This window comes from Oncorhynchus masou, chromosome 15 (assembly GCF_036934945.1).
Source record: "Oncorhynchus masou masou isolate Uvic2021 chromosome 15, UVic_Omas_1.1, whole genome shotgun sequence".
Classification (NCBI taxonomy): domain Eukaryota; kingdom Metazoa; phylum Chordata; class Actinopteri; order Salmoniformes; family Salmonidae; genus Oncorhynchus; species Oncorhynchus masou.
In genome coordinates, this window is record NC_088226.1 from 30715968 (window position 1) to 30729321 (window position 13354).

The 13354-nt window shown below is 43.0% G+C and overlaps 1 protein-coding gene across 2 annotated transcripts; it reads right to left on the reverse strand.

Moving 5' to 3' along the window:
• Positions 1 to 4792: 4792 nt before the first annotated feature.
• Positions 4793 to 13144, reverse strand: LOC135556142 (nuclear receptor subfamily 2 group F member 6-like). 2 transcript variants are annotated; one of them, XM_064989087.1, is made up of 4 exons: positions 12334 to 13144; positions 11300 to 11394; positions 7451 to 8017; positions 4793 to 6772 (listed from the first exon to the last, which is right to left on the reverse strand). In XM_064989087.1, the coding sequence occupies exons 1-4, from the start codon at positions 12594 to 12596 to the stop codon at positions 6498 to 6500; spliced, it is 1200 nt and encodes a 399-aa protein (XP_064845159.1). In that variant the 5' UTR covers positions 12597 to 13144; the 3' UTR covers positions 4793 to 6497. The 2 variants fall into 2 exon arrangements, with proteins under 2 accessions (XP_064845159.1, XP_064845158.1); XM_064989086.1 differs by having other exon boundaries at positions 7451 to 8020.
• Between the last annotated feature and the right edge of the window lie 210 nt (positions 13145 to 13354).

Sequence of the window (13354 nt, forward strand, 5' to 3'; positions counted from 1 at the left end):
CCCCATAATACCCCATAATGACAAAGTGAAAACTGTTTTTTAGAAATGTTTTACATTGGCATAAGTATTCGGACCCTTTACTCAGTACTTTGTTGAAGCACCTTTGGCAGCGATTACAGCCTCAAGTCTTCTTGTGCATGACACTACAAGCTTGGCACACCTGTATTTGGGGAGTTTCTCCAATTATTCTCTGCAGATCCTCTCAAACTCTGTCAGGTTGGAGGGGGAGTGTTGCTGCACAACTATTTTCAGGTCTCTTAACAGATGTTCGATCAGGTTCAAGTCCGGGCCCTGGCTGGGCCACCCAAGTACATTCAGAAACATGTCCCGAAGCCACTACTGCGTTGTCTTGGCTGTGTGCTTAGGGTCGTTGTTCTTTTGGTGAACCTTCACCCCAGTCTGTGGCCCTGAGGGCTCTGGAGCAGGTTTTCATCAAGGATCTCTCTGTACTTTCCTCCATTCATCTTTGCCTCGATAGTGACTCGTCTCACAGTCCCTGATGCTGAAAAACATCTCCACAGCATGATGTTACCACCACCATGCTTCACCGTAGGGATGGTGCCAGGGTTCTTCCAAATGTGATGCTTGGCATTCAGACCAAAGAGTTGAATCTTGGTTTCATCAGACCAGAGAATCTTGTTACTCATGGTCTGGGAGTCCTTTAGGTGCCATTTGGCAAACTCCAAGTGGGCTGTCATCTGCCTTTTACTGAAGAGTGGCTTCCGTCCGGCCGCTCTACCATAATGGCCTGATTGGTGGAGTTCTGCAGAGATGGTAGTCCTTCTGGAAGGTTCTCTCATTTCCACAGAGGAACTCTAGAGCTCTGTCAGAGTGACCATCGAGCTCTTGGTCACCAAGGGCCTTTTCCCGCGATTGCTCAGTTTGGCCGGGCGGCAAGCTCTAGGAGGGGTCTTGGTGGTTCGATTGATTTAAAAATGATGGAGGCCATTCTGTTCTTGGGGACATTCAATGTTTTTTTACCCTTCCCCAGATCTGTGCCTCAACACAATCCTGTCTCGGAGCCATACGGACAATTCCTTTGACCTCATGGCTTGTTTTTTTTCTTTGACATGCACTGTCAACTGTGGGACTTTATATAGACAGTTGTGTGGCTTTCTAAATCATGTCCAATCAATTGAATTTACCACAGGTGGACCAATCAAGTTTTTAGAAACATCTCAAGGATGATCAATGGAAACAGGATGCACCTGAGCAAAATAAAAAACAACCACATTCCTCAGTTCAAAGGTCCTTATCCAACATTCTGATTTGCCCGAAAGGCACTAATGCATGCAACTGTAGGGTATTCTGAAGATTGTTCCATAATTGAGATGTGAATTAACTTAAAGCCATTTTACGTAAATCTGTAATGACAGAAGGAATTTCAAGTTAGCCATCCTTGTGACTGGGTATGGTGTCTCATACTACTTTCTATAGGTTATATATATATATATATATATATATATATATATATATATACATACAGTGCCTTGCGAAAGTATTCGGCCCCCTTGAACTTTGCGAACTTTTGCCACATTTCAGGCTTCAAACATAAAGATATAAAACTGTATTTTTTTGTGAAGAATCAACAACAAGTGGGACACAATCATGAAGTGGAACGACATTTATTGAATATTTCAAACTTTTTTAACAAATCAAAAACTGAAAAATTGGGCGTGCAAAATTATTCAGCCCCCTTAAGTTAATACTTTGTAGCGCCACCTTTTGCTGCGATTACAGCTGTAAGTCGCTTGGAGTATGTCTCTATCAGTTTTGCACATCGAGAGACTGAAATTTTTTCCCATTCCTCCTTGCAAAACAGCTCGAGCTCAGTGAGGTTGGATGGAGAGCTTTTGTGAACAGCAGTTTTCAGTTCTTTCCACAGATTCTCGATTGGATTCAGGTCTGGACTTTGACTTGGCCATTCTAACACCTGGATATGTTTATTTTTGAACCATTCCATTGTAGATTTTGCTTTATGTTTTGGATCATTGTCTTGTTGGAAGACAAATCTCCGTCCCAGTCTCAGGTCTTTTGCAGACTCCATCAGGTTTTCTTCCAGAATGGTCCTGTATTTGGCTCCATCCATCTTCCCATCAATTTCAACCATCTTCCCTGTCCCTGCTGAAGAAAAGCAGGCCCAAACCATGATGCTGCCACCACCATGTTTGACAGTGAGGATGGTGTGGTCAGGGTGATAAGCTGTGTTGCTTTTACGCCAAACATAACGTTTTGCATTGTTGCCAAAAAGTTCAATTTTGGTTTCATCTGACCAGAGCACCTTCTTCCACATGTTTGGTGTGTCTCCCAGGTGGCTTGTGGCAAACTTTAAACAACATTTTTTATGGATATCTTTAAGAAATGGCTTTCTTCTTGCCACTCTTCCATAAAGGCCAGATTTGTGCAATATACAACTGATTGTTGTCCTATGGACAGAGTCTCCCACCTCAGCTGTAGATCTCTGCAGTTCATCCAGAGTGATCATGGGCCTCTTGGCTGCATCTCTGATCAGTCTTCTCCTTGGATGAGCTGAAAGTTTAGAGGGACGGCCAGGTCTTGGTAGATTTGCAGTGGTCTGATACTCCTTCCATTTCAATATTATCGCTTGCACAGTGCTCCTTGGGATGTTTAAAGTTTGGGAAATCTTTTTGTATCCAAATCCGGCTTTAAACCTCTTCACAACAGTATCTCGGACCTGCCTGGTGTGTTCCTTGTTCTTCATGATGCTCTCTGCGCTTTTAACGGACCTCTGAGACTATCACAGTGCAGGTGCATTTATACGGAGACTTGATTACACACAGGTGGATTGTATTTATCATCATTAGTCATTTAGGTCAACATTGGATCATTCAGAGATTCTCACTGAACTTCTGGAGAGAGTTTGCTGCACTGAAAGTAAAGGGGCTGAATAATTTTGCACGCCCAATTTTTCAGTTATTGATTTGTTAAAAAAGTTTGAAATATCCAATAAATGTCGTTCCACTTCATGGTTGTATCCCACTTGTTGTTGATTCTTCACAAAAAAATACAGTTTTATATCTTTATGTTTGAAGCCTGAAATGTGGCAAAAGGTCGCAAAGTTCAAGGGGACCGAATACTTTCGCAAGGCACTGTATTTTTAAATGCATTCAATCATCATTTATATCATACACATTTATTAAAGATAGAGAAATAAACTGAAATCCATCCCCCTGTATCAATACTTGGTGGAAGTACCTTTGACAGACATTGTGAAACAAAAAAAAAGAAAGAAAGTCTCAACCAACTTTGTAGACCTGAGGAATCATGTATACTGTACATTCTTCTTGGCTCATGCTCTGTAAAGTTGGTTGGGCATTGTTGAACCTTCATATATTTACATGAGGATTTAATCAGAACTGAGTCTAGGGCACTTGGGGGCATTCACCTTCATATTGGTGAGCCACACCAGTGTAGATTTGACCTTGTGCTTATTGTTCTGCTGAAAGGTGTTTTTTTTCTCTCTCCCAGTGTCAGATCTCAAGCAGAGGCTAAAACAATTGTCCAGAAACAGAAGGGGTTCAAACTGTAAAACCCAGTTCCTACATGTGAATATAAAAATGTATTTTATCAAACAAAACTATGCTACATTTTATCTCTGGGACCCTCAGGATGACCAATCAGAGCAAGATTACTGAAGGTAAGTACATTATTTACCTCAGAGGTAAATGTATCAAACCAGTTGCCATGATAAATGTTTTTGTTGTTGTTGTGCACTCTCCTCAAACCATTAGCATGGTATTTTTTTCACTGTAAAAGCTACTGTAAATTGGACAGTGTGGTTAGATTAACAAGAATGTAAGCTTTAAGCTTTCTGCACATAAGACATGTATGTCTATGTCCTGGAAAGTTGGCTGTTTCTTACAGCGTCATTCTAGTCAAATTAGCGCAAGTTAGCATAAACATCCCGGTATAGGGACACCAATCCATTAGAGGTTTTAATGCATATAAGGAGCAAAATTGATCAAAATTGGATCCTGCTTTGAATTCCAGGTCGAATAAAACTAATGGGCTTCATATAACCTTTATTATTGAAGACACGGGTAATGCTAATGTTATGTTGTTATTTCAGACATGTATGCAACAACTCAAGTCATCTGGCTATTCAAACACTAAAACAGGTCACCAACTTTCATTTAGAAACTCAAATATATTCAAATGCTACTGAGAGCAATGTTACAACCTAGTGCTCTCAATGTTAAAACAATAGCAAAAGTTACGCAACTATTAACACAACCATTCCACTTGGCACACCCTGGTTGAACCAACAATGTTTCCACAAGGGCACAACTTTCACTGGGGACGCAAGGACCCCCCCACATTCTGAAATTGCACCCCCCAAAAAGGCCAGTTGTATTGCTTCTTAATCAGAACAGCAGTGTTCAGCTGTGCTAACATAATTGCAAAAGGATTTTCTAATGATCAATTAGCCTTTTAAAATTATAAACTTGGATTAGCTAACACTACGTGCTTGGGACACAGGAGTGATGGTTGCTGATAATGTGCCTCTGTACGCCTATGTAGATATTAGGCAAGGTAGCCTAGTGGTTAGAGCGTTGGACAATTAACTGGAAGGATGCAAGTTCAAACCCCTGAGCTGACAAGGTGCAAGTCTGTCATTCTGCCCCTGAACAGGCAGTTAACCCACTGTTCCTAGGCCATCATTGAAAACAAAGAATTTGTTCTTAACTGACTTGCCTAGTTAAATAAATACTCCAATAAAATCAGCTGTTTCCAGCTACAATGGTAATTTACAACATTAACAATGTCTACATTGTATTTCTGATCATTTTAATGGACAAAAATGTTGCTTTTCTTTCAAAAACAAGGACATTTCTAAGTGGCCCCAAACTTTTGAACGGTAGTGGACATTCACCTCTGCCAGCTTCTGCCAGTTTTCGGCACCATAGCATGTATTGTAGCATTTATGCTATCGCTAAATATACTATGGAGATGTCCAGAGTCCTTCATTTGCATAACATTCAAAGATTTACATTACCACATATGCATAATGTATCATTACATTCCCAACTATAAGCTCAACATTCATGTAAATCAATACCCAAAGATTTACATAAATAGAGGGCTCAGGAGACAACAGCATACAAGGAAAGTATGTGCCATGGCTGTAGCATCACAAACCCTTACAGCTGAATCTCAAATGGCACCCTATTCCCCATACAGTGCACTACTTTTGTCCAGAGCCCTATACACTGTAGCTATGGGACATAGGGTCCCATTTGAGACCCAGGGGACCTAACACAGCAGCCAGAGTGTCACACAAAGCCTGGGGTCAGACAGTCACGTTGGGGGTCATGGGGATGGAGGTAGTAGTGGCACACGGGCTTCAGTTACAGTTTGCGTTTCAGAGCCCTGTTCTGGGGCCAGAATGAGGTAGAGAAGGACTAAAATGAGGTCATAATACAGATCAAGAAGTATACACCAAGTCAAATGTATGATTTCCTTGGAATATACACAGAACACCTAAATTGTTCCAATGGTTTCATTCCAGTTCCATTCATTGGTATTTCCATGTGGCTCTCTCTGAGTGAGTAGCAATACAGTATTCGTCTACTACGTCCTTTAATGCCCAGTGTGGTCAAAAATGTGATTTTCCTGTGTTTTATATATATTTCCATACTATGAGGTTGGAGTGATACTGTGAAATTGAAACAAATTATGATAATGCCATTTTAGTGTAAGAGCTGTTTTAAAAGATTGGCTGAAATTTCAGCCTGTTTTGTTGGGATGGAGTTTTTGCCTGCCTGGTGTCAACACCCGGTGGTAAATTAGTCAATAGACAAATGAGACAGACTTCCAATCCTCTCTGCCAATAACAGCTTGTTTTCAGTTTTTCCCTCCCCACTCAGACCACTCCCAGACAGTCCTAGCAAATTCTTTCTTGACAATTGGCTATGAAGATATTTTTGTTTTTTTTTAACTATTTTAATTGAAAACAATCACAGTAAGGTACTTAATTGTTACCCAAATATGATTTGATATTGAGATAAAAATGGCTTTATTAGACCTTAAAGCTGCAATATGTAACTTTTTGGGTGACCAGATTCACATGGAAATGTTAGTTATAGATCTGTCATTCTCATTGAAAGCAAGTCTAAGAAGCATTCGATTTATGTTATATTTCTTTGCTTCCAATTCTTAAGTTTCGTTTTTGCATCTTTTACTTTCGGTGTTGTATACCAGCTTCAAACAGCTGAAAATAACAAAAAACATGTTATTGAAAATATTTTTCATACTGGTTTAGATGATAAAATGATTCTCCACACTGCTTTCTTTGTCACATAAACTGAAATTAGGCAAACTATTAGAATTTTAGCAACCAGGAAATGGCAGAGCGATTTCTGCATATTGCACGTTTAAGAATTATGACATCACTGGCTAATAATCCCTCTCCATCTTGTTCTAGGTTCCAGACAGGATCCTCTTCCAGGATCCTGTGTGTCCAAGGCTTCTGTTCCTCACTGCCCAGGGACATATGGCCAGCTGATGGAGCTCCCAGACAGCTGCATGTCCCTGATGAGGGTCTCGATGGGCATCTTGCCCACCAGGCGCATGAAGAACAGCTGGGAGATGAGATTAGCGGGCACGGCCCTGAGAGCAGGCAGGCGGAGGAGAAGACGTCCGAAGCGCTGTGGCTGACCCGGGTACTGCATCCTCTCGTACTCCATCAGAGCCACCTGGGCCTTCTCCTGCAGAGACTCCACATGGACGGGGTCTGTCAAACCACACGCATCTGAAGAGGACAAACCAGGACACACAGACAGACTTAAGCATGGACTTAAGGTCAATCAGAAGTGCAGAAATGGTCAGCACTATAGTGCAGAACACAGGCAGGAGCAACAGTAATGGAAGAGAATATGACTTCTCAAACAACTTGAGATCAATGAGACATGCTGATTGAAAGGTCAGTTGTGCTTCTGCAGAGGTGTAGGTCAATATTTATCATATGGACAGAGATGTAAACACTTTAAAAAGCTTTTCATATGAGAAATGTTGACCTATAGACTGAACTTCAGCATGACTAATGTTGTCTAATGCTAATACTAATGATGGGTTTTCTGGGAGTTAACGGAACACTCATTCTAAAGCTATGAACCTGGGCCTATATCCCACTTTCTCTCATATTCTCGCTTTCTAATCTGAGCGCAAGCAAGAGTTATAATTCTTGCTAGGAATCAATTCAGCAATAGTATTCCTAGGGATTGTGTGTATAGTGAGGCACTGCAGTATATCAGTATTTCTAGTAAGTTGGGGGACATTTTGAAAACGGAGCCAAAAGAACCCGGCCAGAGTGACTCACTATGAACATTAAAACCAGCAGAGTAGCAGCCTGTTAGGACTAGGTGTTGTATTTCTCAGGTGTAAGGGTTTTGGTTTGGACCAGAGAGTGACGACCGACCAGTACACTGACCTGGAGAGAAGAGGGCGATGGCCTTGAGGCAGCTGTACTCTACTGAGTCCACTTGGAGCCGGGTCAGCTTGTCCACCTGGTCCTGGAACAATCTCACCTGGTCCATGAAGGACACCACCCTCTCCGCCGACATGGGCTGTGAGTGGAAGCCGGCCGCAGCCAGCAAAGGAGCCATGTGTAGCGGCAGGGCGGACTGGGCTGCATTCAGGGTGAACAGCTCGCTCCAGCTCAGCCTCAACAGAGCCACCTGATCAGTGACAGGCAGCTCAGGGAAGAAGGGGATGTTCCTGGCCCACTCGATGGTGCTGAAGAGGAGGCGTGCCGCCAGCTCGCAGATGTTGTCGATGCCGATGGAGCCTCCTCCAGCACCATGCATCTGCTGCTGGCCGTACTGGGGTCCGTAGCGGATGCTGGGGTAGGGCTCGGCATGGAGCAGCTGGGAGATGAGCTCTGACATGGGCTGGCCGTTGAAGAATTCACCCCCTACTGGCCCGGTACCGCCACCTCCACCGACCAGAGAAGTGGGACTGATGCCTGGGTGGGATGGAGGGATACGTCCACGCTGGACTGCTGGAGGGAAGAGAGAGAGGGAGGAGAGGGGAAGAGGGGGAGAGAAAGGGCTTTGTAGAGGTTGTAGAGGCTAATGCAAAACACGCTGGCAAGCTAACGTTCAGCATTGAACATAACAGGTGTTTGTTGATGGGAAAGTATGCTGACTCTAGCCCTTTAACGCCAAATGTTACATACACGTAACAGTGTATTTATACACCTGGTAACGTGTCTGTACGCAATCAAAACATCAAATAACACCACTCTCTTCTAGATTAAATCCTAATAGATACGTTTGACACTATCTGGTGGCCGATCATTGTAATTACCAAACCGGAAATCGTCACTCTAAATGGCACGCCTCTGCATCTTGTCAACACGGCAGTTCTGCTCCCCCGAAACGGTCTCGTAAAAGGTGAGTTTCTGAAATTCAATGCATGCAAAATGCTCATTAGATGTCCAGAGATGCTTGAGTAAACTTTCTAAGAACAATATTCAATTTCGGTATAGAACACTCGAAAAAGTCACTTTGCATATATGTAACATTGGGCGTTAAGTGCTGCAAACCACTCATTTTAGCAGTGGTATATTGGCCATATATCACAATCCCCAGAGGTGCCTTATTGCTATTATAAACTGGTTACCAACATAATTAGAGCAGTAAAAATACTGCTTTGTCATACACGTAGTATACGGTCTGATATACCACGGCTGTCAGCCAATCAGCATTCAGGGCTCGAACGACCCAGTTCATAATGTTTTATATACAATGGCATTGTTTGTACATCACATAAAATAATGAAACCTTACATCCAGAGTCTGGATATCTTTGTTAAACATATGTTTGAGTGATAACTGCCTAGAGGCCCAATTTGCATGTTCAAAAAAGTGAGCCAACTGCCCATCTCCACATTAATATATATAATAGACACCAATTAGAGTCGGGAGCTTTGAATACTGGAGCTAGCGTTCGCATGATATGCAATGCATTTTCAAACTGGTTGAACTATGACCATTTACTCAAAAGATTTGGTTGTGTGTTAATATTTGCATGGAGTGAACAGTATGTGTATACTCTGGCTGGCGGTATTTCATCCATGAAACGCATGGACTTTTTGCAATGCAGAAATAATGACACACTGAAGATAAGCAACTTGTGCAATATACTGTATTTGATGCTGCTTTTATTACTTGTGTTACAGAAATAATGAGTTAGATTTCATGATGAATGTTTACATTTACTGCAAGCTGTTCACAATGCAGAAATACATATAGTTGAGATTGTGGAATTTGCACCCCTTTCTGCCTAATGTTACGTATACTCTATATATACAAAAGTATGCGGACACCCCTTCAAAGTAGTTGATTCGGCTATTTCAGCCACACTCGTTGCTGACAGGTGTATAAAATAGAGCACACGGCCATGCAATCTCCATAGGAAAACATTGTCAGTAGGATGGCCTGTACTGAAGAGCTCAGTGACTTTCAACGTGGCACCGTCATTGGATGACACCTTTCCAACAAGTCAGTTCGTCAAATTTCTGCCCTGCTCGAGCTGCCCCGGTCAGTGCTGTTATTGTGAAGTGGAAATGTCTAGGAGCAACAAACGGCTCAGCCACGAAGTGGTAGGACACACACGCTCACAGAACGGGATTGCTGAAGCATGTTGCGTGTAAAAATCGTCTGTCTTCTGTTGCAACACTCACTACCAGGTTCCAAACTGCCTCTGGAAGCAACGTCAGCACAAGAAAACTGTTTGTCGCAGGCTTCATGAAATTAGTTCCCATGGCCGAGCAGCCGCACACAAGCCTAAGATCACCATGCGCAATACCAAGTGTCGGCTGAAGTGGTGTAAGCTTGCCGCCATTGGACTCTGGAGCAGTGGAAACGCGTTCTCTGGAGTGATGAATCACGCTTCAGCATCTGGCAGTCCAATGGACGAATCTGGATTTGGCAGATGCCAGGAGAAAGCTACCTGCCCTGATGCATAGTACCAACTGTAAAGTTTGGTGGTGAAGGAATAATGGTCTGTGGCTGTTTTTCACGGTTTGGGTAAGGCCCCTTAGTTCCAGTGAAGGAAAATCTTAATGCTACAGCAAACAATGACATTCTAGACAATTCTGTGCATCCAACTTTGTGGCAACATTTTGGGGAAGTCCCATACAGAAATGGTTTGCTGAGATCGGTGTGGAGGAACTTGACTGGCCTGCACAGAGCCCTGGCCTCAACCCCATCGAACACCTAACTTCTAATCGGCCAACATCAGTGCACAACCTCACTAATGCTCTTGTTGCTGAATGGAAGCAAGTCTCGTTCAATACAGGGTCTGTCAAACTACCAAGGCTGTGGTTAGCTGTGTCTGACTTGCCATTGAAGTATTATTGACTACAAACAGTCTGGAAGTGAAGTAGACCACTATCCCTGGGTGAACAGTGACCTGTTACCCGGCGAAGGTGATCCAAGCGTTTCCAGGTCATGAGGAAACACTGTGGCCAGGCTGTGTCAGTGCTGTCATTAGGTCAGACCCCTGCATGACTATCCTTGCTGAATATAGCTCTGGGCTGTTGCCAGCTCAATGCAGAATAAATATGACACCTATGAGTGGCTGGCTGGCTGCCTGGGTTATTCAACCTATGTACTGCCTGGGAAATGCGTCTGACACAACGGGCAGAATGATACGTACTACGTAGCAGGGGTACTTAGTGTAGGGGTCAGAGAGAGGGAAAATAAGGATAGAGTTCAACTGGATTTACAAATACTATAGCTACATGAATGAAACATGTTTAAATTCAAAATAATAATTAGGTGGGTGCTTATATTTGTCCTATTTCACACAAGTATGTATTATACACTTAAGAATTGGAAATGACCATGACCCCACTCACCCTCAGTGAGTTGGGCCAGAATCTGCCATTATCAACAGAAACCCTGTGCCTTACTCAAGGGCACATTGACATATTTTTCAACTTGTCAACTCTGGGATTCAAACTTGCCCAATGATATAATGCTCTAACCGCTAAACTACCTGACAAACCGATATTTAAAACTCTTTTCCTCACCCCTAAACACCTTTTAAAAGCTTGCTGTAGTTTACAGCGTAAATATGTAAATAATTTGGCCAACTGACAGAATTGTGAAATGTCAGCTCGGTTTATCATGGCGGGCATGTTTTTGTAGAACAAACTTGTGCTGCTGTTCGTTATGGTATATGGAACATTGGATTGGCAGTATCTCTGCCTCTGATTTAGGCATCGTCTGAGTGGCAGAGATGTTGTGCAACAGATAAGATAGGATAGTTACCTTCTTTGCGCATGCCAACACTTAAGCATTTCTTCAGCCGGCAGTATTGGCACTGGTTGCGGTGATGCTGGTCTATCTGGCATTCTCGATTTGACCTGCACAACAGAACATTAGACAGAATGTATTGTCCTGATCTCTCTTTCTCTTTCATGAATTAATAGTCTTAGAGTGGCTGCTCTGGCTGTGTGAAAGGAGCCATAGGCTGGAACATAAATAAATGGTTTTGTGGAGTGCAGAATACAAATGCTTCTCTGAATAGGTATGTATAGCTGTATAGATCTGTAAAGCTTTGAAACATATCTTCCTGTCCTGTAAGATTCACAACTTATGAAACAGATTGAGAGCACTGTAACTACTATGTACACTGTGCAGTAATGGATAAACAGTTTTGATTGAATATGGCCCTTAGATAACGATAAACAAAGGCTCACATTCCTCAGAAGTGTGATATGGCAGTACTGTAAGAGATTTTACTAACAGGCAGCAGAGTAGCCTAGTGGTTAGAACGTTGGACTAGTAACCGGAAGGTTGCAAGTTCAAACCCCCGAGCTGACAAGGTACAAAATCTGTCGTTCTGCCCCTGAACAGGCAGTTAACCCACTGTTCCTAGGCAGTCATTGAAAATAAGAATTTGTTCTTAACTGACATGCCTAGTTAAAAAAAAAAAAACAGTACAGTGAGTGGGAAATGCATTTGTTTGGTTCTGATACAAAATAAGTCTGTTCGCCATGTGTATATTATACACCTGAAAATGTATTTTGTTTTATTTTTTAACTTGAGATAAAGCTGTAACACAACCTAACACAAAGAGGACTCCCCAAGGGAAATATTATCTAACAAGTTACAGGGTCTGTAAGCGTGCTTGTACATATACTGTATGACCACCAATAATAGGACTTCTAGGAATCCATTTCAGTAGCCTATGTACACAGTAACCTTTGACGTTAAATTGTGCGTTTCTTAGACTGCCTTTTTTAAATTGTTGTTTTTCACTAACTTATTTTCTTGATATTTTACGGAGCGGCTTCACCTACCTGCAGGAGTAGTTGAGGTTCCTTCTGATGCTCCTCTTGAAGAAGCTCTTGCAGCCCTCGCAGGTGAACACCCCGTAGTGTTTCCCGCTGGACTTGTCCCCACACACCACACAGTTCACCACGCATGCCTTGTCTTCGTCTCCCTCCTCCACATCACTCCCGGCCTGGGGTGAGCCCTCCTCCCCACGCAGGTAAGCCTTCTCCCCCCCCAGTCGGTTGGTCTCTCCATTAGGGTTGCCCCATCCCCTGATCACCATGGCCATATCTGAGTGACACGGCTGACACACACAAAGAGGTATTGGTTTTTAGTCAGCTTCCAAGCAAAACTAACAGCGTTATGAAAAGTCAAAACAACTGAAACTGCACATGTTCCAGACTCCTTCTCTTGACCTCTTTCCCCTTCTGTCTCCGTCAAATGACCCGGAGATCCCTTTCACTCCTCTATTTTTCTACCGCGGTGCTGTCCTCCGACCTCTCACTCTCTTGTTCTTCTCCTTCACTCCTCTGTTTTTCCTGTGACCCCTAGACACTGGCTCCTCCTGAAAGTTCTGACACAACAAGCAGTTCAGGTTTCAGGAGGGAGAAAAGGGTGCAGCCTGCCCTTTCACAGGAAACAATAAATTACACTTATAGGCTCATGCTCTCGCTTGCTCTTTCTCCGTCTCTGTCACTTCCGCCACACTAGGAGGAGGGTCTATGCGGGGTAAAATAGGACCCCCCTTCTTCATTTGTCTCTCCTCTCCTTACACCACGCTACTTTCTCCCTGGACAAGCAGGGAGGAGCAAAGGAGAAGACCAGAAAGAAAAGGACTGCTCTCCTTCAAACTGCCCGACTTACTTTACCCTACTTACAAACTAGTCGGACCAGTTCTGGGCTGTGTGTAGAAAGTGTTATCAATCAATCTTACAGGCAGCAGCACCGTTATAGCTTGGATAGAAGGAGCTCGAATTGGTGTCAAGAATTTCTTATACGTACAGTGCCTTGCGAAAGTATTCGGCCCCCTTGAACTTTGCGTACTTT

What these genes read in the sequence shown, in the direction of transcription:
- LOC135556142 (XM_064989086.1), bottom strand. Translation starts at nt 12,596, where the DNA reads ATGGCCATGGTGATCAGGGGATGGGGCAACCCTAATGGAGAGACCAAC. An exon ending in AACCTCAACTACTCCTGCAG is followed by an intron (nt 11,395 to 12,333) that starts GTAGGTGAAGCC and finishes TCTGTTGTGCAG; the next exon opens with GTCAAATCGAGAATGCCAGA. An exon ending in CATCGCCCTCTTCTCTCCAG is followed by an intron (nt 6,773 to 7,450) that starts GTCAGTGTACTG and finishes TGTCCTCTTCAG; the next exon opens with ATGCGTGTGGTTTGACAGAC.